The sequence below is a fragment of the Scyliorhinus canicula genome, chromosome 17, assembly GCF_902713615.1.
Source record: "Scyliorhinus canicula chromosome 17, sScyCan1.1, whole genome shotgun sequence".
Classification (NCBI taxonomy): domain Eukaryota; kingdom Metazoa; phylum Chordata; class Chondrichthyes; order Carcharhiniformes; family Scyliorhinidae; genus Scyliorhinus; species Scyliorhinus canicula.
This window is the reverse complement of record NC_052162.1, coordinates 88574577-88601608: the sequence shown is the minus strand read 5'-3', so window position 1 is coordinate 88601608 and position 27032 is coordinate 88574577. Positions and strand designations below refer to the sequence as shown.

At 46.0% G+C, this 27032-nt stretch overlaps 1 protein-coding gene across 6 annotated transcripts in view; it reads right to left on the bottom strand.

Moving 5' to 3' along the window:
- si:ch211-26b3.4 (connector enhancer of kinase suppressor of ras 2) overlaps positions 1-27032 on the bottom strand; it is an 824630-nt gene that overhangs the window by 502975 nt on the left and 294623 nt on the right. For all 6 annotated transcript variants that reach the window (XR_005457712.1, XR_005457711.1, XM_038775303.1 and 3 more), the window contains exon 3: positions 5377-5579. Coding sequence is in view for 4 of the 6 variants with exons in the window: in XM_038775303.1 (XP_038631231.1) it covers positions 5377-5579 (203 nt within the window). In the remaining 2 variants the exon portion in view is untranslated. The remainder of the gene's footprint in view (positions 1-5376; positions 5580-27032) is intronic.

Sequence of the window (27032 nt, the reverse complement as noted above, 5' to 3'; positions counted from 1 at the left end):
TGCTTAATCATTAATATATTAATGAAGCCAGCAACCTCAAATGGTATGAACAAATAAAGTATATACATTTTGATTGGACGCAAGGGGAGTGCACGCTCTCACAGTCAATGCTGTGCACATCACTTCATGTGTCCTTTTTTTACATGCGTATCATTTTAGTCATAGTGGTAGGAAAACAACTACGTGGATGGAAATCAGTGGATCTGGCAACCCTGCACGTGGGCAATGGCCAACAAAATGGCCAACAAAAGCCGCACTCAGATCCCTGATGGACCGCAGGTTGCCCACCTCACTTAAGGAGCGTGTAAAATGGTAAGACAGCAAGTCGAGGTCTGGAGACGTCCAGAACGGCTCTAAACATGAATAAGGATTTTGGTGGCAGAGATCTTGAAGAAACAGGCAGTGAAAAATAAGTCATGAAAGTTTTGCTCGGTGGAATAAATGATGGTGAAACAAATTATTAACAACTTAGTGATGACTTTGATAAACAGCATACACAGAGGTTTCTGCAGCTCAGGAACAAGACGAATATTCTCCAACACGTTTTTTTTTAACCTCGAGGTGTGTAAATGTCACCAGATGTTCTATAACTAGGCGAGATATAGAGGGACCACAAAATTAACTTGGTGTGTAGCTGGACAATCATAGTCAGAGGCACCACAAATTCACCTCTTCCTTTTTCACTATCCAAGGCACCAAACACTACTTCCAGATGAAACCATGATATACTTGGACCTCTTTCTGAAATGGGACTAACGGCTCACACTATTTTTATATGTATTATCATGGCTAATTCTCAACATTTTAAAAACTGGAGAAAGACCTTTTAAAATGACAGGAGCCATTTCTGGCTGTGACCTTGGAATAATAGGAGCTCATCCAGCAGTATAGAAAAAAAATACAGCTCATTATCTCTGAAGAGATGCTAATGAGCTCTGTGGGCTGCAGAGCTGAAATTAAAAGGGAATTATACAATAGCCATCTACATTTCATAAGCCAGGTTTGGCCACTGGAGTCGACAAGTCTACTAGGACAAAGAGCCCTGCAACTTTTTCCTTTCAAATTCTTCTTGGTTGGAACATTAAAAATCTCGGAAACTCAGACAAAGGAATAAACACCCTTTTTCAATGTCAAAGAAAAGAGGTGTGTGTCATGTGACATGACACTCCCCCTCCCCTGCCACACTCAGCTTGAGGGGGGGGAGAGGGCAGTTGTACTGTCTTGCTGTACTGCAAGGCAGTCTGCCAATGTCCATACCGGCTTCATTTACTACTGTTTCTACTGGAACTTCTGCACCATTGCCTACACGAGTAATTCAACTCTGTGTGTCTGCCTTATCATGGACGACTGGAAAAGTTAATTATCCAGCATCAGTTTTCAACCTGTCGACCTCTGTGATGGAATACCATTGGACGATGATCCTGGACTCACATAAAACAATAATTCTTTGCTCTGTGGCCTTGGTCCTATAAATCTTTCTTTCTCTATCCTTTGTTTATTATATGAATGCACTGGGGCTACCTAAAGACACGGGGCTGGTTTAGCACAGTGCTAAATCGCTGGCTTTGAAAGCAGACCAAGGCAGGCCAGCAACACAGTTCAATTCCTGTACCAGCCTCCCCGAACAGGTGCCGGAATGTGGCGACTAGGGGCTTTTCACAGTAACTTAATTTGAAGCCTACTTGTGACAATAAGTGATTTTCATTTCATTTCACCTTCCCACGTTGTGTGTGCATGGATAAACTAACCCTCTGAGTTCATGGTATCTTGAGTTTGCTGTGGGGTTATTGATAGAAATTGGATCAAAACTGAGGGGTTTGGAAATACACCACCGCTTAAAAAGAGAGAAATCAGGAGACACGGTGGCACAATTGTTAGCACTGCTGCCTCATGGCACCGAGGACCTGGGTTCGATCCCGGCCCCGGGTCACTGGCTGTGTGGAGTTTGCACATTCTCCCCATGTCTGAATGGATCTCACCCCCACAACACAAAGATGTGCAGGGTATGCTAAATTGGCCAACTTAATTTGCCAATTAATTGGCAAAATTTTTTAAAAAGCAAATAAAGAGAGAAATCAAAATCAAAAACACCTCTCTGTTTACAGAATAATAGTGAAAGGAGAAATTAGGGCTGTTTAAATTAAATTCCCCCATGCCCACAACATTATAAGTTGCTGTTCCATATTTACTGTTCATGATGTGGTCTCCTCTCCACTGGGGAGGCCCAATGTAGGTTGACTTTGTGAAAAGCCTACGTTAAATCCGTGATACTGACCTTTGCGTCATTGTCAATGTAATTCTCCATCTCGTCCCAACTCGACCTCTCTGCGTTCAGCGTTCTACACTGTTCCAATCAGGCTCATTATAAGATTGAGGAGCAGCACCTCATCTTTGATTCCCAGCACTTTACAGTTTTCAACCTGAAATATTAACTGTTTCTCCCTCCACAAATGGTGCCCTACCTTCTGAGTATTTCTCGCATTTTCTGTTTTTATTACAAATTTAACACAGCTTTCTAACGAGATAACTGCAACATCAAATTGCATTTATATAGTACCTATGGTGAACTGTCCCAATGTGCTTAACAGAGGTGCTATCCATCACAGAGGTTGGCATTAAGAGGTCAGAATTAGGCAGGGAGCAACTATCTTAGACTTGAGGTTTGCAGGGTTGGAGGAGGTTACAGAGATAGAGATAGGATTGAAAACCAGGATGAGAATTTTGTGGCTTTGCCGCTCCAGTAGCCAATCTAGGTCAATGAGCACCAGGGTGATGGGTGAACGGGACTCAGGGTAAGGACAACAGAGTTTTGGACGGCCTCATGTTTACAGATGTAGACGTAGAACGTGGGAGACAACCTGCAGCATCCGTCTCTGCTGTAGGTGTCAGGGTTACACCTAGACTTGGCAGCAGGGTTAGAAAAATTAAGAAGTTGTGAATGCACATTGGTGTTTACTCATTGTTTGAATTTTCACTTCTGCAAATGTTGTATTAATCCTTCTCCAAGTCTCATGGATTCAATGAGCTCCCATCTGGATCTTCACATGATTTACATAGTAAGTAGTCTTTATTTCCAAATCTGCGACATTAGAAAATGCACATCACCTGTGTCGCTGACAGCTGGTAAACACACCTGTCAGCCTTAAATCTCAGCAGACATTGTTTGGGTTCAGGAGAATTGCTCATCCATGTTAACAATTACCCTGTTGCTGTCACACTGATATCTGGTGTTTGTGGACAGCACAAGTAATCATCGTGACTAACATTATAATCATTTCTCCAATGTATAGCTTGCAATGCCATTTATTTTATGAGAGTGTATTCGTGACAAAAGTAGTGTCAAACTTCAAAACCCCTGGGAATCCATGCCTCTCTGCAGGTAGATCTTGTCTCCGCTTTTAAGACTGAACGTCATTCCATGCTGAGTTCCCACTCTCCACATGTATGACCCTGAACATTGTGGGCCGAAGGGCCTGTACTGTGCGGTACTGTTCTATGTTCTATGAACGAGGGAAGTAAGGGTTAATCAGGAACATTACAAATATCTGCAAGAGGTGTTTAGGTGGGTGATCCTCCTGATGAAGTCATCTACTCATCGATCCTGAATGGCTGCTCAGAGGTACTTTGCGTACTTCTTGTTTAAAGGCACAGTGCACAACTTAATCTGGAAGTCATTGTATGACAGTCTTCTCATTAACCGAGGGTATATACAAGGATTGGCCTTTGTGAGCAGGGCCATGTCGAGGACTGTCATGCTCCGAAAGTGATGCTTTTGCACACCTCCTAAGTCCTCAGCAGGGTTTATGAATGGAAGAAGTTGTTATTAACTGCTGTGCCAGTACTGCCCGGTCCAAGTTTCTCCATAATGCCAAGATCATTGAGGATATAAACTTGTAGACTTTCAACGATTGGAGGGTCCTGAGTGTTTGGAATTAATCTAATCAGTGTCCTGGTGCGGCACCTTCTGTGAGGACAATGCAAACAGACTCGCAGCTTTGGGTGAATGATGTAGAGTTAAAGGTCACTGCATCCTGATGTAGGAAAGGCAATTGGGGGTCAGTAGCTAGAGGATGCGCTTCCGTTTTCATTTGTGAAAATGGGTGATGGGAAAAATGGAGTTGTCCAGATGCTGCTCCTTCTTCAGACATTCAAGTGCAAACCATTCAAGAATGATATGTGTGCTCGGGTCGACTTACTAATCTGGAATAATACTAACATGAGTGCATCTATCTCTGATTTAGCTTTTCAGCCCCTTTAAAGATGCATGTCCACTGACTGGTGAGGCCATGAGTGAAAGGACTATACTACAGGGAGCTGCTTAAGGAGATGTGCTAAGGGAATGTGAATCACATTCCACAGCAGCCACATGTTGCTAAGGCAGCTCTCCCTTCCGAGGATGATCCCTTCATTGGGGCGTAAGGTGACTAATGCTATTTCTGTGACCATTGTGAGATTTCTGACCTTTCCTGAGATGTTCAAGCTGAGGATGAAGGTGTTGGTGCAACCCATGCATCATGTTCTCTCCGGGGATTAAGGAGTATGGGGAGCAGGTGGGAAAATGGAGTTGAAGCCCAAGGTTAGTCATAATCTTATTGAATGGAGGAGCAGGCGCAACAGGCCATATGGTCTACTCCTGCTTCTATTTCTTGTGCTCTTGTGAAACATGGGGCTGGATTCTCTGGAACCCCCAGCTGCGTATTTCCCAACAGCAGGACACAGCCCGCCATTCGCTGCCGGTGGGATTGTATTCCTGCCACTTGCCAACAGGATTTCCCATTGAAACCACCCCACCCTGGCAGAAAACCTGCGGGCAGGGGTGCGCTGCCCGTGGAACCAGAGAATCCCACCACCAGCGAACGCCTGGAAAATTCCTGCCATGATGTTGCATTTTTGGATGATGCCACCCAGGGGCAGCATGTATGAGAAATCAGAGAATCGCCTCCTTGGTTGAGACAGAGCTAATTCCAGGAGCAGGAAGAGATTCTCTGGCTAAGAGTGGATAGATACCAATGGTACCTAGTGAGGGTAGTCCCATCCAGCTGGATGACACTGGAGGAAAATACTGTCAAAGGAGGATGGTGGGTTAACCATGTCAAAAGCTGCAGACAGATCAACGAGGATCAAGGTATTTAGCTTACCACAGTCATCTTGCATGTGGCTTGACAACAACTTTTTTAGGCATGTGGCAGAGTTGATAAACTCATTGGAGGGGTTCAAATGTGGAATTGCAGGAAAGATGGCCATGGATTTGGGAAGTAGCAACATTTGTTTCGAGGACCGAAGGGGGGTCAGGAGTGGGGCACTGAACTCAGTATTCCAACTGATGGGCAGGCATTCAAAGGTTATTGATAAATCAGAATAACATTAGCTGGGTACCTGTCTAGCCAAGCTAATAAGTTCTTGGCAGCACCAATGAGGTCAACCACCGAGGTAAGGAAGTCATTCGGCAATCTTCTGGAAGCCCTGCCATCGTAATGGCCACTCCTCCGTCTGCCGGTTATAAAATTCTGTAGGTTTTTGGCTGAGGCATTCAGCTTGTGGGAAAGCGTTCTGAGGTTTTCGGTCTCTAATCCGTAGTTCTGTAAGAAACAAAACATGAGTATAAATAGCTGGTGCGTCATATAGTTTACCATAAACTCCGTAAGGGAGTCAGTTTCAGAAGGACAAAGGGAAAGAGAGAACTTGCATTTCTATAGAGCTTTTCAGGACAGCCCAAAACACTTTACAGCCAATTGGAAGTGAAGTCACTTTTCAGGGAAATGCGACAGCAATACTGCCCTGAAATTTCAACCTAGATCATCTGGAGTTTCATAACCTTTCCACATATGTGAGAGTGGCATTATCAGGTTTTAAGTTAGCTGATGGAAGATATTCGGCTTACTTTTGGCTCCATTCTTTGAGGCCTACAATCTGCTCTCCTGTCAAGCTGGTGTGCATTATCAGCAATTGTCGGAAACTCTCTTCCCTTCTCCTCTACTTTGTTGGGGACCATTGCCGTGGGCCTCTGGCTGTGGCTTCCTGCTGCACTAGCCTGCCCTCCGGGCATGAAACAAACACCACTTGGGCATGAATCGGGTCCGGTCTCTTTCAAAGAGGCTGTGAAGTTGAAACGATCCAGGTCTCAGATCAGCAAGCTGAGTTGAACTTGATGCTTGTCTTGCCAGTCCCATGCTCAAAGCATGTCCTGCATTATACTCAGCTTTCCATTTTAACAACTCGAATGGAGTTTCAGGCTTGCCTGCGAAAAGCTAAGAGCATAGTTCTCTCCTGGCCCAGGAATGAAGCTTGACAATATAAATGAGCACAAAACGAGATGAATCGTAAGACCAGTTCTTAAAAACTAGAGTTTAAGAATGGATGCTAATACTATAAAATCCAACAGCCCAAACATAACACACTATCTTACTCTGATGGTATCAAAACAGCCCTCAAATATTCACTTGTTTTCCCAATTAATTAGGTAGCAAACAATCATAACTGCTTTCTAATGTGGCATTATATTTCTTCTGTATGAACTCTGTTCAGTTACACATTGCAATTCCCTGTCAGTTATTAATCACCTCGATGACTCCAAGATAGTTGGACTATGATTTTTAGATTTGGGAATGTTCTGAATATGTAATGCAGCGTCAGTCTCTCCCTGAACTTGTCTACAAACCTTGAGCATAAAAACCAACCGCAGCAGTTACTCTTAAAACCAGGGAAAGGTTTTGTGGGTGGGCTGATGGCTACATAGAAATCACTGCAATGCAGGAAGGAGAGCCTGCCCTGCTCCAACGTTCCACCATTCTGTATGCACTTCACCAATGACCAGAGCAAACATTTGATTCATATGCAGTCGAAAGGTAGTGGTCACATCAATATTCATTATTACCAAACAAATACATTCAGTTAAAGACTATTTACTCTGCCAAATTCTTTGCTGGCTGGCTTCAACTTGTTCTGCCCCATATTAACTTAAGTGGTGTACAGTATTGGCATTACAATCCAATGTGACAATACGTGCACATTTTGCAACAGTGATAATTCCCATATTGGTAATATGCTAGTGATACGTAGGTCATGTCTATCATTGTGCACAGAACATAATGGGAATATACTGAGGTTGGGTGTCCAAGTTGTTTATCTTTGTAGACTGCACTAAGGTTGTAATCAGGGAGTTTCAGGCGTTACAAACAGAGTTTCCATTGATTTTCAAAACACCAACACATCTTGGTGTACTCCTATAGGGTTTATTCACCAATCAAGACCAACAGCATTAAAATCAGCCCTTTCTAAATTTCTAGACCCACAAAGTCCAACAGGAACGATCAGCAGGCAGGAAACATTGGGCTGAATTTTACTGCTCCCCGGATGGCAGGAACAGAGGCAGCGGGTGGCAGTAAATTAGTGGGGAGCCGCGACAGTTTCCTGCCGTTATCCCACCACCTGGGACGTTTCCCAGCAGCAGGCAGGAGGCTGATCAGCTGCTTCTTCCATGGAGGAGTACAGCCAATTTGCATCATTACTAAGCATCATTTATTAGGGTCTCCAGCTTTTTGCCAGGACAGCTCTGAGCCATGTGGAGAGGTTGCCAGCTTCACAGGAGCAAAATCCCTGCAGCAGTCAGGGAGGGGGTGCATCGGAGCGATAGGCACCGTGGCTCAAAGAGGGAGTTGCAACACGGAAATCCCTGTGGCCCCAACAATCCCCCCAGAGCAGGTTCACCTTTGTCTCCTCCTGCAGTAGAATCACTGAGTCGGTCCCCTGCTTGCGAGCATTGAGCTTGGGACCTGATTTTCATAGCCCCTGGTAAAATTCAGGCCCCAGGCACACCTCGAATTGAGCTGCCCAAGCTTCAAAAGCCACACTTCCAGAGTCTATGGCCTGTGCTTTGGACTCTCCTAAACTGATGATCCCACAAGCCCAGATTTGGTACGCTTGCATTCACCTGAATCTGCAGAGATGTGTTAACGTGAATAAAACAGAACATTTTGCAGGCAATTTGACATCCATTTCTAGAATAAGTTAAAACAATTAATGAGGAGATCCAACACTTAAATGAGTCTCGGAATGCTTTACATTTCAGTTTGCTGACTGAGAATGTGCTGACAGCTTCTAACTGTAGTCGAGTGTTGGAAATGTAGCAATAATTTAAATTTTAATGGCATTTTGTATGTTTCCAGACATAGACTGGTTACTCGTAATGGGGCTACATAGGCTGGCAGCAATTATTAAAGACAAATAAAATTGTGTTATGAGCAGCAGAATAGTAATACTGATCTCAACAAATTGCTTTTATTTTAAGATCGGAATAAAAAAATGGTCTGTACAAATAAACTGATTCTCATTCACCAAGACCACCTTGTTCTTATAACAGTCCACTCAAATCTTCACAGTGGGGTGGTAAGGCTCACACCCCAAGCCCTCTTATTAGTTCAGCTCCTTACTCCTCAAACACTTTTTTCTCCTTTTTCTTTCCTCCTCCAACACTTTCAAATCCGTTGCCACCTACAGACCTTCATAGTCACTCAAGAACTTCCATGTTGGAATCTCTTTCCACCTCTGCCCCTCAGTTACTCAGCTTGTTCAGGCATTTCAACCTGGCTTTGACAAAGAGTCATCCAGCCTCAAAATGTTAGCTCCCTTCCCTCTCACCTTCACCCATCTGATGAAGCAGCTGCGCTCCGAAAGCTCGTGATTCCAAACAAACCTGTCGGACTTTAACCTGATGCTGTAAGATTTCTTACTGTGCCCATCTCTAGCCACAGATGCTTTTCATAGAATTTACAGTGCAGAAGGAGGCCATTCGGCCCATTGAGTCTGCACCGGCTCCTGGAAAGAGCACCCCACCCAAGGTCAACACCTCCATCCTATCTCCACAACCCAGCGACCCCACCCAACACACTGACGGCAATTTTGGACACTAAGGGCAATGTATCATGGCCAATCCACCTGACCTGCACATCTTTGGACTGTGGGAGGAAACCGGAGCACCCGGAGGAAACCCACGCACACACGGGGAGGATGTGCAGACTCCGCACAGACAGTGACCCAAGCCGGAATCGAACCTGGGACCCTGGAGCTGTGAAGCCATTGTGCTATCCACAATGCTACCGTGCTGCCCCGAATAATAACCTTTTATTGTCACAAGTATGTGAAAAGCCCCTGGTCGCCACATTCCGGCACCTGTCTGGGTAAGCTGGTACGGGAATTGAACCCACACTGCTTGCCTTGTTCTGCATCACAAACCAGCTGTCGGAACTGCTGAGACTGTCCAGTATTTTCTGATGTTTGCTGTAAATCTAACCTCTGTTTGGAAGGCTGGGATAGCCACATTGCTGGTAGCTCTCTCCTGAGATCACTAGAGGTCTGAAAAAGGGCCTTTTACTTCATCTTCATTACAGTTAACCTAGATCTTCAGAAAGGGCAGACAAGCATTCGACAAATAGAGTGGACAGACAACCTTCTTTTAAATTCTCAGGTACATCATTGTAATATTATCTCATTAGGTCTGAGCGCCAGTTTGGTGGAGTCCTGTACAACTGAAAGAATTCTACAGTCTGCGTGTTCGAATTGAACGAAGGTTCTAAAAGATCCAAACCATCCGGTGATTTCAAGATCATCGACAACAAAGGCTACCACCGTAGCAGCAAAGATTCATCCTAGCCTTTTAACCGCTGTTATTTTTGAACTTTTTCTTTCTGCCCACCTTATGTCTGCCTTGTGTGTGTCTGGGTGGAAGGTGGGACGGGGTTTGGGAAATAGTTAGACTAGTAGACAATTGTTCTATTATTTCCATCGCATGTTTATGTCATCTTATTATAAATAAACAGTTTTTTAAATGTTTAATTACATATCTGGTGCCTATAAGTCATTGGAGCAGTTAAGGGTTAACAATCTAAGGAAACTACACAAATTATTGGTTAATTCACTTATGTTGCGACTCCGGTGTCTGTGGGACTGAAATTGACCACGCACTCGCCCAGGGTGTCGTAACAAGAGACTGAAAGTCTCAATGGTTCTGTGGAGGACTGTGGGTGGGAGCTCACAGTTGGATTGAAGAGACCAAATTTGTAAGGATTTGAATGAAACTGGAAGATTTGCCTCGCTTATGCTGGAGGGACAATCACCAGGAAAAACGTTTGCCATGAAAGACAGTTCTGATGTTAATACTTACCTGCCTGGGAAAGAAATCGAATGGAATTATAACCCTCGGGAGCTAAGCCTCTCGAACAAATACTCACCTTGGATTGATTCTGACGAAATCAAATTACTACTTAGGGACAGTCTAAAATATACTTGTGAACAGAGTTTCTTGGTTGTGTTAAAAATAAAAGAGGAAAGTTCTGTTCTGATAGTACAAAGTATAAGTTGCCTGCAACAATGATATATAGTCAGTTGTGCTTTTAAAGCCTTTAAACATCACAGCTTGCTGTGTCACCATTTCAGGTATCAATTAGAAGTTCAAATTTCGGTTTAAAGTTAACAGGCTCGAGGGAAGCACAGTGATGCAGTGGTTAGCACTGCTGCCTCACGGCGCCGATGTCCCAGGTACGATCCCGGCTCCGGGTCAGTGTCCGCGTGGACTTTGCACATTCTCCCCGTGTTTGCGCGGGTTTCGCCCCCACAACCCAAAGATGTGCAGGTTAGGTGGACTGGCCATGCTATATTGCACCTTAATTGGAAAAAATGAATTGTGTACTCTAAAAATTTTTTTTAAAGGTTAACAGGCTCTATGGGTATCATAGTACCTGTCACATCCATGGTGTCTTCCAGTATTGCCTTGTGACCATATTTACTCACTGATGAATAGTGATAGGACATTTACTCTATAAAAGGGGTCAATATAATTAAAGTTGATGTTGTTTGTTGAAATATTAGCCAATCATGGAGGGGGTGGAACCATGGCGATTTGGGCCACCGAGAGTGGAGGAGTTCTCCTTCTACTCACATGTGCATAAATTGTACTCCTGGACTGACTTTTTTATTCTGAAAAGGGCTCTACTGAAGGGGGTAGTGGACACGGGGTATTCAGCGATTACAATCTCAGATCATGCCCCGCACTGGGTTGACCTACAGGTTAGCAAGGAGAGTAGCCAGCGCCTGCACTGGAGGCTGGACGTGGGACTTTTAGCTGATGAGGAGGTGTGTGGGGAGCTGAGGAAATGTATTAAGAACTACCTGGAAGTTAACCTGGAAGGTGGTGGTTAGAGGGGAGCTGATCTCGATATGGGCCCACAGGGAGAAGGCAGACAGAGCAGAGACAGACCGACTGATGAGATACCGCAGGTCGACATGAGGTATTCGGAGACCCCAGAAGCAGGGCTTCTAAGGGAGCGACAGAGGCTACAGGCGGAGTTTGGCTTGTTAACTACAGGGAAGGCGGTGGAACAGCTGAGGAAGGCGAGAGGGCGATTTATGAATATGGAGAGGAGGCCAGCAGAATGCTCATGCAGCAGCTTAGGAAGATGGAGGCAGCCAGGGAGATAGGGAAAGTAAAGGCTGGGGATGGGAATCTGGTCGGAGATTCAGCAGGGGTTAATAAGGCGTTCAAGGAGTTTTACAGCGGGTTGTATGAGTCGGAACCCCCAGCTGGGCCGGAGGGGATGACCCACTTTTTAGGGGGGCTGAGGTTCCCGAAGGTGGATGGGGGGTTGGTAGAAGGGCTGAGGGCCCCGATCGGGTTGGAGGAAATAGCAGAGGGACTGAAGGCCATTCAGTCGGATAAAGCCCCAGGGCCACACGGGTACCCAGTGGTGTTTTATGAAAAGTTCTCTGGGATATTGCGATCGCTGTTGATGAGGACATTCAATGAGGCAAGGGAGTGTGGGGTGCTTCCCCTGACGATGTCACAGGCCACTATCTCATTGATCCTGAAGCGGGACAAGGACCCAGAGCTATGCGGGTCCTACAGGCCGATATCCCTACTAAATGTAGACGCCTAACTGTTGGCCAAAATTGTGTCCTCTAGGATTGAAGACTGCGTTCCGGACGTGATTGGGTTGGACCAGACGGGATTCATTAAGGGTAGGTAGTTGGCGGCCAACGTAAGAAGGTTGCTAAATGTGATCATGATGCCACCAGAAGATAGGAACGTGGAGGTAGTGGTCGCAATGGACACAGAGAAGGCATTTGATTGGGTGGAATGGGAATATCTGTGGGAGATACTGGGGCGATTTGGATTTGGGCGGGGCTTCATTGACTGGGTTAGGTTTCTGTAGCAGGCTCCTGTGGCAAGCGTAAGGATGAATAGGACAACATTGGACTATTTCAGGCTGCACTATGGGGCAGACAGGGATGCCCCCTCTCCCCACTGTTGTTCACGTTAGCCATAGAGCCGCTGGCAATTGGGCTGAAAGCCTCAAGGGGCTAGAAGGGGCTGGTCTGGGGAGGGGGTGGAACACAGAGTCTCACTTTACGCAGATGACCTGCTCCTATATGTTTCGGATCCACTGGAACGCATGGAATAAATTATGAGGATTCTGGGGGAATTTGGCCGGTTTTCGGGTTATAAACTGAATATGGGGAAGAATGAGATGTTTGCGATCCAGGCAAGGGGGCAGGAGATGCATTTGGCGAGCTGCCACTAAGGGTGGTAGGGGGAAGCTTTCGGTACCTAGGCATTAAGGTGGCGCGGGAATTGGAACCATTACACAAGTTAAATTTGGTCCGATTAGTAGACCAAATGGAGGACGATTTCCGATGGTGGGACGCGCTCCCGTTGTCACTAGCTGGGAGGGTGCAGGCAGTGAAAATGATGGTCTGAGATTCCTGTTTGTGTTTCAGTGTCTACCCATCTTTATTCTGCTGTCCTTCTTTAAGAGGGTCAATAAGGTGATCTCCGGCTTTGTATGGGACGAGTAAGACCCCACGAGTAAAAAAGGGGATGCTGGAGCGGAGTCGGGGGGAGGGCAGGCTGGCGCTGCCAAACTGTAGTAATTATTATTAGGAGGCGAATATAGCCATGATTAGGAAGTGGATGGTGGGGGGAGGGTCGGTGTGGGAGCGAGTGGAGGCGGCATCATGCAAGGGCACTCATTTGGGGGCATTCTTAACAGGCCTCTGCCATTCCCGCCGGCACGGTATTCCACCAGCCCTGTGGTGGTGGTGGCCCTGAGAGTCTGGGGGCAATGGGGGAGACATGTGGGAACGGCGGGAGCATCGGTCTGGTCTCCAATGTGTAATAATCACCGGTTTGCCCCGGGAAGGATGGACGGGGGGTTTCAGAGATGGCAGAGAGCAGGGATTGAGAGGATGGGGGATATGTTTATAGAGGGGAGCTTTTCTAGCCTGAGGGAGCTGGAGGAGAAATTTGGATTGACGAGAGGAAATGAGTTTAGGTTCCTGCAGGCACGGGACTTCCTACGCAGGCAGGTCTCAACCTTCCTGCTCTTACCGCCAAGGGGGATACAGAACAGGGTAGTTTCCAGAATGTGGGTGGGAGAAGGGAGGGTTTCTGACATTTACAAGGAGCTCATGGGGTCAGAGGAGACGCAGACCGAGGAGTTGAAACGCAAGTGGGAAGAGGAGTTAGGAGGAGAGATAGAGGATTGTCTCAGGGAGGACGCGTTAAGTAGAGTCAACGTGTCCACATCATGTGCCAGGCTTAGCCTGATACAGTTCAAGGTCGTTCACCAGGCTCACATGACAGTGACTCGGATGAGCAGGTTCTGTGGAGTTGAAGATAGGTGCGCAAGGTGTGCGGGAAGGGCAGCGAACCATGTCCATATGTTCTGGGCATGCCCGAAGCTTTGGGGATTCTGGCAGGGATTTGCGGATGTCATGTCCAAGATGTTGAAAACAAGGTTGGCACTGAGTCTAGAGGTGGCCATTTTTGGAGTGTCAGAAGACCCGTGAATCCAGGAGGAGAAAGAGGCAGATGTTGTAGCCTTTGCCTCCCTGGTAGCCTCGGAGACTATTAACTTGGAGGGACTCAAAGCCCCCGACGTCAGAGACCTGGCTAACTGACATGGCTAGCTTTCTCTGTCTGGAGAAAACCAAGTTTGCCTTGAGAGGTCAATGTGAGGATTCGTCCGGAGGTGGCAGCCATCCGTCGACTTCTTTGGAGAAAATTAACCATAAGCAGAAGGCGGGGGTGGGGTCGGGGTTTAGTTTAGTTTAGAGTAGGGGGTTAGTAAAGTTGGGACCTGTAAGGGAGGATGACGGCTTTTGCACTAAGTTTATATTTTCATGTACATTGTTTATTCTGTTGTTGTTATAAAACCATAAATACCTTAATAAAATGTTTATTAAAAAAAAAATATTAGCCAATCACACTGGAGTTGTGTCAAGTTTATTGGAAATGTAATAACAGCCCTCATTCTTGCAGACACATCACTCATATGAGGTGTGATACTTGGCACCATCGAGGTCATTGTTTATCCTTTACCAATGGATAGTGCCAATTTTTGAATGTGCAGAAAGATTCATGTTTAAACCACAAGATTAAATTTCCAATTTGGTATTATATTTTGAGGACAGATGATTAAACGATGATCTAACTGGGATGTGTTAAGATGATTGATAATTAAATGGTTCGATTCATCTTGTGGGCAGAGTCCAAATCAAGAAGGGGTAATGTAGAAATTAGAGTTAGGTTATTAAGAGGTGATGTCAAGAAGCACACAACAGGCAGGAAGATAGTGAAAATATTTTAGCAAATGAACACAGAAGATTTTAAGATGGCTGGCAGCATATTTTGTGACTTTGGCAAATTCAGCTCCAGACATACCTGAAGCTCAGGAAAATACCTCATTGTATATGGACAATCACAGCCACTTGTGAAATTCCCACATCCCTTTGTTTGAGGATGAACCATCAACAAACAGGGCAGACATAACAGCCAACTCAACTTTCTGTTTCACCACAGACAACAGAGGCATTGAAACCTAACGGGTGTTAGCCGAATATGAAATAAATCTTATCGACCTTTCATTGTATTGCGATGCCTCCTCATCCCAAACATGAAGGCCTTGGCCATCTCAAAACTCAAAAGTGTGGAAAGCCACAAGAAAAAGGATATGTCTCGGATTCACACGCCACCGTATTTGGAAAAGGACTTTGGAATTGTAACAAGTCACATGGGTAAGGAAGCTATGTTTGCTGGCTGCTTTTAAAAAGAACAGCAGCAGCCATTCTAAGACAGAAAGACCATGATAGATACCATCTGGAACCAGCTGCATTACAACTACACAGCCACAGTAAAACTGCTATACCTGGAAAGTGGGAGAGGACACTCCCCACAACATGTTGCAACTTCAAATTCACTGAGAGCTGACCTCCTGGAAACTCAATTACAAGATGCCTCACAGCTTATCGAAAAACCTCTGCTTTTGCAAAACTGCAGCTCAAGCATCAATTCATCTAAAATCCTGCATGCCTGCTATGAAAGAGACTGAAATAATTCAAGATTGTAATTGGATTGATTTTTCCTTCATCTGTATCTAATTTTCGTATGTGTGAAAATGTACGCAAGTCTTACATTGTGAACTTCTGAAACAAGTGTATGATAATAATAATAATCATCTTTATTTTCTAAATTCACAAAAGCTTGCTGCTGGAATCAATTAAATTGGGGCAAATCACTGAGGATAAGAAAACACACTAAACTCACACAGAGGGCTGGATTCACCCGCCGGCCCGTGTAGGAACGCCATGGGCGATACACCGACAATGGAAAAGTCCACTGACCTCGGGCGGGATTCTTCTGTCGGCGGGCGAACGCGGCCGGAGAATCCCGCCCATAGAAACACTTTGATCACAGGCAACGTGAAAAGACATATAAGGTCTGTCTGTGACACGCACCTTCACACAAAGGGTAATAGAAATCTGAATGTCTCTCCACCAAATGCTGCTGAGAATGGGTCAGTTGAAAACTTCAAAACTGAGAAAGATAATTATTTGTATCAGATTAGGGTATAAAGGGATAAGGAACCATAGCAGGTAAATGGAGTTAAGATACCAATCAGCTATGATCTAATGACATGGGGGAACTGTCTCAAGAAGCTGAATAGCTTATTCCTGTTTCTCTGTGTACAACACAGGCTGTAATAATCAGTTTCCGACATTTCTCATCAGGTTATTAGAGGGAAAGAAGACACTAAGATGTGGGTATTGGTCAGCTATTTTAAAGTGCATTTTTGTGAAGAATCGATTCCATTAGTTGTATATTAATTGATTAATTTTATTGTGTTTAATTGCAGACGGTGGGCATTAACTTGAGTTTTAATTAAGCACATAAAAGGAGGCGCTTGTTGAAACTATGGTGAAATTTATGCTTGTAATGTATAAGTCTGTAAATAAGTGTGAGACTGAGTAAAGATTGGCTCAAGTGCTTTCCTTCTCAAACTGTCTCCCTGGAAGATAACAGCAGTGACACAATTACACAGTGGTTAGCACTGCTGCTTCACAGTGAAAACCCACACAGGCACGGGGAGAACATACAAACTCCGCACAGACCCAGGCAAGAATTGAAAACGGGTTCTGACCAGGGTCCCAGGTTTGATTCCTGGCTTGGTTTTCTGTCTATGCAAATTTCTACCTAACTTAGTCCTTAAAAGGGCTTGATTTAAGAATAGTAAACTAGTCAGAACCCGCGTTCAATTCTGGCCTGGGGCCCATGTGTGGAGTCTGCACATTCTCCCCGTGCCTGTGTGGGTTTTCACCGGGTGCTCTGAGTTCCTCCCACAGTCCAAAGTCCTGCAGGTGGACTGACCATGCTAAATTGTCCCTTAGTTTGTCTGTGTGTGTGCATATGAGTGTGGCTCTGCTGAATATGGTATAATGCCTCTCAAGCTTCAAGTCCCTTGCGACAGGCTAGCGACCTGTTCTGAGAATAATTAGCTAGAGAAACAGATGAAAGTCTGATCTATGCACCGTGAGGGTCTGGAAAGGTTGCAAGAGAGAAATTTATCAGGCTTAGATAACCCTTAATTTCAGAATTTCATTAATATGTGATACTAACATATTTCTGCATGTTAATTACATTAAGGGAGATGCAGTGGCGTAGTGATATTGTCACTGGTAAAGTAATTCAGAGACCCAGATCAGTGCTCTGGGGACCCAGGTTCAAATCCCACCTTGGCAAATAAAAAAATATCTGGAATTAACCATGTAATGCCGATTGTCGTAAAAACCCATCTGCTTCGCAAAATTGTGCCTATAGGGAAGAAACTCTGTCATCCTGACCTGGTCAAACCTTCTTGTGACTCCAGGTTGATTTTTAAATGGTCCAGCAATCCACTTATTTCAAGGGCAATGAGGGATGGGCAATAAATGCTGGCCATACCAGCAACACTCACATGAAAGAATAAAGAAAGAGAAACTCTGCATACTTTGCGTTGTAAAATGTAATGGGCGGGGAAATACGTGGGGAGAATGGTTTTCCAAATTTAATTTCTTATCGAGGAATATGGTCTTACAAGCCTGCTCATGCTGTTGAAAAGCCAACTTCACAAATGGAAATTCAAGAGGAATTCACATTTTGCTGTTTGCGAGTACAGAAGTTCAGTACTGCTGAAAAAAAGAGACTGGGCAGCACTGTAGATAGCACTGTGGCTTCACAGCGCCAGGGTCCCAGGTTCGATTCCCCACTGGGTCACTGTCTGTGCGGAGTTTGCACGTTCTCCCCGTGTCTGTGTGGGTTTCCTCCGGGTGCTCTGGTTTCCTCCCACAGTCCAAAGACGTGCAGGCTAGGCGGATTGGCAATGCTAAATTGCCCCTTAGTGACCAAAAAGGTTAGGAGGGGTTATTGGGTTACAGGGATAGGGTGGAAGTGACGGCTTAAGTGGGTCGGTGCAGACACGATGGGCCGAATGGCCTCCTTCTGCACTGTATGTTCTATGTTACTAGCACTCATCAGAACAGTTCGCAAGAATACCAATAATTAAGGGCACAACAATTCCCATGTCTTTTTCAGCAATTCACATTTTCCAAATATAAGTCACTGGCTGTGTGGACTTGTGCTGATCGTTCTGCATTTAAGTTAATGATTTAAAGGTTGTTTAAAATACAGGCCTCCTGGCCCATCCTAATTGCCCTTGAAAAGGTCTTGTTGAGTTGCCTTCTCGAATGACTGCAGTCCATCTAGTTCTATATGGATCCAAGTCAGGATGGTGTGTGGCTTGGAGGGAAACTTGCAGGTGCTTAGCAGAATTTTAAAAATCAAGAAATAATCACATGAACCTGAGGAGTTTATACATTTCCACGAGAATCTAGAAGACAGAATCTCCCAAGTAGCCATTTCCAGGCTTGTAACTTTCTTTATTCAATGTTGAAAGATGTCGCTCAGGGCTTCCTCATGGGTATTGGCTAGCCTGGGGTTCAGTCGCTGAGATTTAAAACGGCTCGCCTCTGAGCACTTGCAATTCCCATCCATGCCCTGCAGAAGCTACATTCGACATCCTGGACCCCATCCTGCCTTTTGGCCTCCACTCAGGAAGATGACATTCCTCTCAATGATTCTTAGCGCCTTAAGGAATGCGGAAGAATAAAACTGACAGAAATTCAAACAGGATGTTTACAACTATTTGTGGACACAGCATCAATACAAAATGTAATATACTTCTTGAAGTGAAGTGAGTCTCATATTAATTGGTTTTAATGTATTCCAAAATCAGTCGGTCTTACTGCTCACTACACCCACTGTTGTCGAATAAAAAATGACTTAAAGAGCTTGCACTTACGTAGCGTATTTTGTTACCCTAGGATATCCGGAAGCACTAAACAGCCAATTAAGTACAATTGGTGTGATGCCTCTGTTGGAAAGTAGGAAGTGCAGCAGCCAATTTGCGCATTGCAAACTCGCACAAACAGCAATAAGATAATGACCAGATCATCCGTGTTTAGTGGTGCTGGTTGAGCTATTGGTCAGGTGGCCTCTGAAGGAGAATGGCCCTGCTCACCTTAAAAACAGGAGATCTGTAATGTCGATCTGACGGGTCTCAACATCTTACCAAAACATAACACATCAGTGCAACACTCTTCCCAGCAGCACCCTAAAGTGTCAATGCAGCGTTCTCACATTGTTGATATGAGCTCTGCATTCATCATCTTTTTCCCATCAATACTCTGTAAGTCTTTTAAAATCTTCTCCTGCCTTTTTTTTTGCTTTTCTTTCTCTCTTTGGTCACGCTCCAGGATGTAACCGCCCTCGTCTCCTAGCACATTCAAAAGTGGGAAAGTGCCAGGTGTCTCAGGGGCATTGACTTTACATGTGCAGGTTAGGTGGATTGGCCATTCTAAATTTCCCCTAAGTATCCAAAGGTTAGGTGGGGTTAAGGGAATAGAGCGGGGGATTGGGTCTAGGTAGGGTTCTTTCTGGAAGACGAAACCAAGAGTCCACACTGAGTTATCGAGAAAAATAAAACTGACTTTGTTTAACACATTACTATTATTTCCAGCTCCAATAGTTCCCTAATCTTCTCTCCTCAGTGCCTGACTGGCCAACTCTATTTATACAAAGACACATGAACTTTGTTAAGGGTCCCCCGCCACCTTATGGGGGAAGCTCATATTCTGCAAGCTCCACCGGGTAGTGGATCCCTACCTCATAAGACCCATGCGAGATATAACAGTGCTCTTTCAGAGGGTCGGTACAGATTCGATGGGCCAAATGGCCTCCTCTGCACTGTAGGGATTCAATGACTTGTTTGCCTCTGCAAGTGATCATAGAACTGTTACAGATGCACAATGTTTCCAATAAGATCATGAAAAAGGCGTGTCAACTAATAAGAAGCAAACTGCCCAATTCATTAAGGAAAAAGACGTTCATCAAGAATTCACGGAGCAATATGGCTACAGGTGAAAGGATAGTCAAGTGCCTAGCAAGGAGTCAACGTCCAAAATTTCTAAAACTATCAGAGAGGAATGAACAAACAAAATCAAACTGTTTTGATGTTCAAAACGAATGTAGGGGCACGACTACATTGACATAAATAAGAAATGTTTGCCTGAAATCGAGTGTGTGCCTTTATTCATTTTTTGATTGCATTTTAGTGAACGTGGAACATGAGCGAATCAGGATACTTTGTGTGGTGAACCACTGTGCACCTGTATTGGGGGATGTATGGTAGGACCTGCACTGCAGGTTCGCTGGTAGCCCCTGCCGGCTAGCTCCGCCCACAAGGAGCCATAGAAATATGCGTGCCCTCCTCCTGATCAGCCATTTCGTCAGCTGCAGGAGGCCACGCATCTGACTGTAATAAAGCCACTGTTGTACCAATCTGAGTCTTTCGTGCAATTGATCGTGCATCACTTTGCACACTAAAGACATAGTGGGCATTTTTCCAAGCTCTACAGTTACAGAAGGTGCATTGTTTTAAAATTAATTGCAGATAATTTAACATAAAGCATGTTCTGTATGGAAGCAGAGATATCTGTAATGTCAAATGTATCCACGCAACAAAGAACTGGAAATAGAACACTAGCTAATTCCAAACGGTCATTCTGTCAGCAAACATATTCCCAAGCATCCCACTTCAGAGGCTGTGGGGAAATTTACCTGGGAGAGAAGGTGGGTTTTGCATGCGGGTGGGGAGTTAAATCCCCAGAAATTGACACTGAGTCTCAGCACCATTTTGCCATCTTGCAGGTTTCAGCAAGGCAGGATTGAAGGTGAGCATGGAATCCCCTTGAATCTCTCATTAACATTATTCAGAGACCGTTCAGGTAGTTAAGAAGCCAATTAAGAACTGTTTAAAGCCTCAATTCTGATTTTCCAGCCAGGGTTCTTGTTTGTCAATCTGTCAACTCGCCAGGGCCACTGAGGCAACTACACAGCGGGAATAACGCTTTCAGTGAAACTGACAAGTTTGTAACGGCTTCAATTAGTGAAATTGAAAATCTCCAGCCACGTCCGTTGAGAGACTGTTGCATCTTCTTTTCTTGCTCTTCTTCTCTCAAGAGAGGGCTTGACAGGTGATTGCCAACTTCCTGGAAAACACCTCACCTGTCTGGTACTGAACTCACCTCCAGCTGCATTTCCATGCCGACAGCCTTCATTGCATAGCTTATGCAGCTCAACCTCCCACTTTAAAAAAATATATTTTTATTCATTATGTATGCAAGACGAAAGTACAACCATTTCTACATAATCATCATATAACAAAGCCTCCCCACTAACTGAAACTTCTCCTCCAACTCTCCCAACTCTGCAAACTATCCTCCACAAATCAATCCGGAAACCTCTCTATCCACTCCTGCCCCCACACATTATACGTTGCGTCCAAATCTGCTGGAATAAATCTGTGATCGCCACAGATCGATGCCCACAACGACATGCCCTTAGTCTGAACTGGTACCAGAAACTTAACCAGGCTACCTCCACCGGGTCCGTGGAGTACGTAGCCAGCAATACTGGCAGGGGTGCCATCAGCAATGCTCCCAGCCTTGTCCCCCGACATGATGCCTCTTCCATCATACCCCACACTGTCTCCTCCTCCACGACCCACGTCCGCACCTTCTCTGCGTTCGCCACCCAATAATACTTCAACAAGCTCGGCAGAGTCAAGCCCCCCCCCCTCCCCACAATTCACTCTCCCTCTCCAAAAATACCTTCTGCTGCACCTTCCCTGCACATATGAAGTCTGAGATCATCCTATTTATCCTCCCAAAAAGTTTCTGAGAAACAAACAAAAACTTCGGGAGAAACGTCACCGTCATGGTCTGAACCCGCCCTGCCAATGAAAATGGGAGAATATCCCACCTATTGAAATCCTCCTTCACCCGGTCGACCAAAGTAGCCAGATTCAATTTATGTAGCTGAGTCCAACTATGTTTCACCTAAATTCCCAAGTAACGAAAGCTTAACTTCACCAGCCGAATCGGTAACTTCTCCAACCCCCTCCCCTGTACCTGAGCATTGACCAGGAACACCTCACTCTTTCCCACATTAAGCTTATACCCTGAAAACAACCCAAATTTAATCAAAATCCCCTTAACCCTGTGCTAGTAATCTGCTCTGTGACACAGAGCAGGAGGCCGTCCGCGTACGGGGAGTTGATGAGTTGTTAAACATTTCCACTCGGAGCAACCCCAAATCTGTAGTCAACTCCTTTTGTAAAATTTCACTGGGAATCCATCCGGGCCCGGGGCTTTCCCCAACTGCGTTGACCCAATGCACTTCACCACATCCTCCAACCCAAATGGGTTCCCCTCCTCCACCACTGGGAGATCCAACCCATCCAAAAGCTGCTTCATGCACGGGGGCTCCGACCTGTACAGCCTCGGTAGAACACTCCATTCACCTTCCCTGGCTCGGTGACCACCCGCCCCCAGGGCCCAATCTCCCACACCACCACCTGCCGCCTCAACTGGTAATCCAATGGCCTACTGGCCTTCTCCCCTTGCTCATAAAACTCCCCCTTAACCCAAGGTAACTGCCCCACCGCCTTCCCCGTTGACATAAGATCAATCTCCATCTGGAGCATCTTACTCCCCTTCGCCATTCCACTGCTAAAGTAGTCTCCACCAGCCTCTGTCTCTCCATACTACCAACCACATCCCTATGGGCCTTAATTGAGATTAGCTCCCCTCCCCGATTACCTCATGATAAATTCTGTGGAAATTAAGGAAGGACAGCACTTGTTGAGAGTGACTGTGAGGCATGGGTGTGAAAGGGGAATAGGATGAGGGTGTGTGTGAGTGTTGGCTGTTCAGATGAAATCGTGAGGAGATGCTTGCGTAGAGAAGCAATAGTGCAGCTACAAGACGTGCCTGTCAAATGAGTGCTGCGTAGGAGAATGATGGGCAAGTCAGAGTGGGGCACTTGGCATCTGAAAGTGTAACCCCATACACCTGTTATGCCTCATGAGGCCCTGGATCCTCGTGCTGCACTATCTCCAGGTAGGAGGGCTAACATCTCTGCTGCTGACTTCCTTAATCACTTCCAACCATGCCTGCCTAGTTGTAGAGGTTGTCCTCTTCCTCTTGTCCCTGGGAATGGCCACCTCACTGCAGTCTCTCAGGTCCTGCAGAAGGACCTCCAATTAAGAGTGAGGGATTGGGGACAAGCCTTCCCAGGTTTCCTCTGCACCGTAATGGTATCAACCCCAAAAACCCACATGCTGGCGAGCCCCTGTATACCCAGGTAGTGGTCCCGTTAATTAGAAATCCTTGCTTTCACAGAATACATCCTGCCCACCTTCCCCTAATTGGTCAGACAACCCGAAGGATTTTCCTTCAAGTTAAGCAAATTAGAGAATTGATATCTTGAGCCTACTATCTTGAGCCGCAAATGGTCCCAACATCCAGGCAGGGACTTATGCCCCAAGATTCCTCCCTTTCTTCCTGCTGATTTGTTCAATGTTCTCTGTAGGTGATTTTTATACCTGCAACTAATCCCACAATTTTCTCATGGCATAGTCTCCACATGGGCAATGTGATAATCCATTGCCATTTTTTTTATCATGGCCACTTTCCTTATTTGGATCAATTCCAAGATTCACCAATTTTCCCTGGAGACACCCTAAGCACAATTCACATTCTGTTAGCAGTCACAAGGATAATTGACTTTCTTCAGGATTTCAAGAAGTGAATATCATATTTTAAGTAGAGCTGGCAGCCAGGGCCTTGAACATTGACTATATGCTCATTAAAATGATAAGCTCAAGAGCCTGCAGTCATCAGAAGGCAACTACTTACCGTTCTCTGAGACCTGATGTTGATTTGGCTCACTATCGGACTGTTTGAGTTTCACCAATGCCTGAGCTACATCCCAGCTCCCAGCACCAGTCTGGGATTAGATGCCAATGGGAAATAAAAATCTCAGGTCAAAAGGAACCAGCAAAAAGGAGAATAAATCTTCAAAATGTGCAAAGGTGTGGCCACAGTGAAGGCAGCTTGCTTGTTTTGTTTGCATTTGTGATGGGCAACATGCTGGCCTAACCAGCGAAGCCCACATCCCGTAAAAATTAATTTTAAAAAATCACTTGGGTGATGATGGCGCTGCGAAACAAAATAAACCGGGATTCTCTGCCCCACTGTTTTTGCCGGATGGAAAGCCGGTGGGACGGAGAATCCTGCGGGAGTCCCCAAACAGATGGTGTAGTATTATCACAAATGTAAGAACTTCAAGAGTTAATGAAATGCCTAGATCAGCCACTAGAGGGAGTTAGAGTTACACGTATATAAGACATTGATGCTGAGCCATGTGGGGGAGAGAAGTGAAGGAATTAGCTCGAAGCATAGACTGAAGGAAAGATAGTGTGTGTGAGAGCAGATCAGAGTTTATAATAGTGTAGAGATTAGTTGTAGGTGAGTGGAGATTAAATGTTAATTATTAACTATTATTTAGGAACATGTGTCGAATCCAACTTAGTAGTGTGAATAAATTTATAGCTTTGTTCAAGTTAAAGCTATTTTGTGGTCTTTGTGAGCAATACACCAACCATCACGAAAATTTAATTTTGAATTTAGCAACACAAAGAACACAACCTCTGGGGCGGTATTCTCCCCTACCCGGTGGGGCGGGGGTCCTGGCGTAGTGGTGGCGGCAACCACACCGGCGTCGGGCCTCCCCAAAGGTGTGGAATTCTCCGCACCTTTAGGGGCTAGGCCCACGACGGAGTGGCTCCCGCTCCGCCGATGGCACCAAAACCGGCGGCAACGGCCTTTGGCGCTAAGCCGCCCAGCGTCAGGGCTGGTCGAAAGGCCTTCGCCGGTCCGCGGATGCGCCGGAGCGTCAGCGGCCGCTGACGTCACCACCGGCGCATGCGCGGTAGGGGGGTCTCTTCCGCCTCCGCCATGGTCGAGGCCGTGGCGGCGGCGGAAGAAAAAGAGTGCCCCCATGGCACTGGCCCGCCCGCCGATCGGTGGGCCCTGATCGCGGGCCAGGCCACTGTGGGGGCACCCCCCGGGGTCCGATCGGCCCGCGCTCTCCCCCCCCCAGGACCCCGGGGGCCCGCTCGCGCCGCCAATCCTGCCGGCACAGAGGTGGTTTAAACCACGTCGGCAGGATTGGCCTGTCAGCGGCGGGACTTCGGCCCATCGTGGGCTGGAGAATCGCCGCGGGGGGCACGTCGATCGGCGGGGCGTGATTCCCGCTCCCGCCGATGCGGGGTTGTAGAATTCCGCCCCTGTTTCCTACTATCCCCGCACCCCACCAATGATGTAATGGGTTCCTGCAGTGAAAGGTTGGGAACCCTACTACCGTACTTTAAATATCATTAGCAGGCTTCCCCACTGTACCATCCTCCCAATGTTAGGATCCCCCCCCCCACCCCCCCACTGGCATGACATCACCACGGCTGGGTTTACAACAGTGTTTGACAATTTAAGATCTGGCAAAAGCTTACTGTCGGGAGCTCACAGGTAAGTACAGCCGTCGGGGGGAGCCGGGGGGCGGGGGGGAGGGGCGGGGGGGGGGGGGTGGCGGAAGATGGTCATGCCCAGGCAGTATCCTTGCTATGTCTGGGCTCTGCCCCCTGCACTGCTGGGTGTCTTGTTATGCTCTAGGTGTAACATAAGCGGCTTCCTTGTGGTGCACTTGACAAAGGAAGGTTCAGACGTGGAGATAACTTCAACACGTTTATTAAACTATATACACTTCTATTACTCGGGTTTGACACTACTGCTAATCCTACTATAGCTACTCAGACTCACTAACCAGTCCTCTACAATATCCGAGTGATATTGAATCAACCCTGTGTCGCTACTCACTGACTGTCTCCACTGGAAAAAGGCAGATCATGTGTGTAGTGTCCTTTATATATAGGTTGGTGTAATGCCCTCCTGTGGTCGTGTCACCTCTGTGTGTATCGTGAATGCCCATTGGTCGTGTCCTATCTAACTGATGCATCTGAAACTATGTTGAGACTGTTAAGACAAACGTGGGCAGCACGGTGGCACAGTGGTTAGCATTGCTGCCTCACGGTGTCACAGTCCCAGGTTCGATCCCGGCTTTGGGTCACTGTCTGTCTGGAGTTTGCACATTCTCCCCGTGTTTGCGTGGGTTTTGCCCCCGCAACCCAAAAGATGTGCAAGGTAGGTGGATTGAACACGCTAAATTGCCCCTTAGTTTGAAAAATGAATTGGGTACTCTAAATGTATTAAAAAATAGGCGACAAACTTACCTATTCACAGAATGCTTATAGCAGAGGGGGCCATTTGGTCCATTGTGTATGTATTAGCTCTCCAGAGGCGGAAATTCACTCGATGCCATTCCCCTGCCATTCTCCCTATAGCTCTGCCCATTCTTCCTTTTCAGATAACAGTCTGATTCCCTTTTGAATACCTCAAATAAATTTGCCTCCACCACAATTCCAGGCAGCGCATTCCAGAACCGAACCACTCGGCGTGTGCTAAACATTTCCCCCATGTTGCCATTGCTTCTTTTGGCGATTACCTTAAACCTGTGTCCTCTGGCTCTCAATAATGCATCATGTGGACAAGTTGAAAGGAAAGAAAGATAAGCATTTATAGAGCACCTTCCCTGGCCTCAGGTGATACAGTGCACTTTTAAAGTCAATGCAGTATTTTTGAAATGTAGCCAGTTGGAATGATGGAGACATTTGCATCCAACAAGATTCCACAAACAGCAAATTGATCATCGGTTTTACCAGATAGCGAAGGGAGCCAGCATGTGCCAAAACCCTGGATTGAACCAGGGACCTTTAGATCTTCAGTCTAATACTCTCCGAACTGAGCAATTCCAGCTGATAAGGTCATCAGTTTAAGGGATGCTGGCTGAGGGGGTAATCCTTGGCAAGAACAATGAGGAGAATTCCCCTGAGCCTCTTTGGAATGATGCCATGAGATCTTTTATGTGCACGAGAGAGGGCAGACAGGGCCTCAGTTTGATCTATCGTATGAAAGACAGCACCTCTATCACTGCAGCATTCCTTCAGCAGAGCACTGAGTGTCAGTGTGCTCGTTTCTGGAGTAGGACTTGAATCATAGACTATTAATAGGACACCCAATGAATGCCAGGGCTGATGGTACCCATCCCTATGATTTAAGATGAGGTGAGGTACGGCACAAATTGGATGGAAGACTTGGCTTTATGAGGATCTGATGGTAGAATGGAGCCTTGTTGGGGGCGAGTGTAGGTTGGG